The sequence below is a fragment of the Anarrhichthys ocellatus genome, unplaced genomic scaffold, assembly GCF_004355925.1.
Source record: "Anarrhichthys ocellatus isolate YVR2014 unplaced genomic scaffold, GSC_Weel_1.0 scaffold24, whole genome shotgun sequence".
In the NCBI taxonomy this organism is placed as follows: Eukaryota; Metazoa; Chordata; class Actinopteri; order Perciformes; family Anarhichadidae; genus Anarrhichthys; species Anarrhichthys ocellatus.
The window spans coordinates 970,210-971,086 of NW_022280054.1; the positions used below are offsets into that span (position 1 = coordinate 970,210).

The 877-nt window shown below is 44.7% G+C and overlaps 1 protein-coding gene across 6 annotated transcripts in view; it reads right to left on the reverse strand.

Annotated features, from left to right (window-relative positions):
* The window catches only part of cux1b (cut-like homeobox 1b), a 57,392-nt gene that overhangs the window by 39,577 nt on the left and 16,938 nt on the right, over window positions 1–877 (reverse strand). For all 6 annotated transcript variants that reach the window (XM_031860552.1, XM_031860551.1, XM_031860548.1 and 3 more), the window contains exon 2: window positions 371–481. In XM_031860552.1, coding sequence (XP_031716412.1) covers window positions 371–481 — 111 coding nt within the window. The remainder of the gene's footprint in view (window positions 1–370; window positions 482–877) is intronic.

Here is an 877-nt window from a genome sequence, read left to right on the forward strand (position 1 = left end):
ACACACACACACACACACACACACACACACACACACACACACTCTCATGGACCACACTTTCTGCACGCATAAAAAAAAAAAAAAAAAAAAAAACTAGGTCAGATAATACAAACTCCTGAGGGGTTTTCTGTTTTGTCTCTTTAGGATTTCAGGGAAACTAATGGAGAGACTATTTTTGGGAGCCAAGCCCGCATCTACTGCGCCGTCTACTCCTCCCCTGCTTTCTCAGTAAATAATCACGGCAACATTTATGAAGAGGAGAAGAGACACAGAGAGAAACACTGAGGCAAACCATGATTATCAATGCGGGGATATATGTATGCGTGGCTGTGTGTGTTGGTGCGTGTCTGTGAATATCTGATTTTCTCACCTCTGGTGTGCTCTTCTTGAACTCGCGGCTCAGGTCGATTAGTTTCTTCCTGGACTGTTCGCTCTCGTCCTGTCTGTTGGCAAGCTGTGTGGCTGTGGCGTCTAGTTCTTTCTGCAAACACAAAAACACACACATTTTTTTTTAGTCGCCTAAGAAGAGAGCGACAGAGTTTGTCATACTTATTATTATCAGCATCATTGTTATAATTCGGAATACAAAGACAGGAGCTGTTTTGTGACGACACAGCAGAGTCCTTGACTCATCTGGCGTGCTGTAGGCTACCCGTCCTGCCTCAGCAGAGAGCAGAACCACAACGGCAATATCCCACCAAAGAAAACCCGTCTACACCAATGATTCGATCTTCTAACAGTGCAAGCAGGATTTTTTTTCTTTTCATTCAGCCTGTCAGTCAATCAGCTGCCGCTGTGTCGGGTATGACAGCTACTGTAGCAATAGACCACTACTACTCTGTACACAGTGCAAAACAATTATCGACTGTCTGCACCC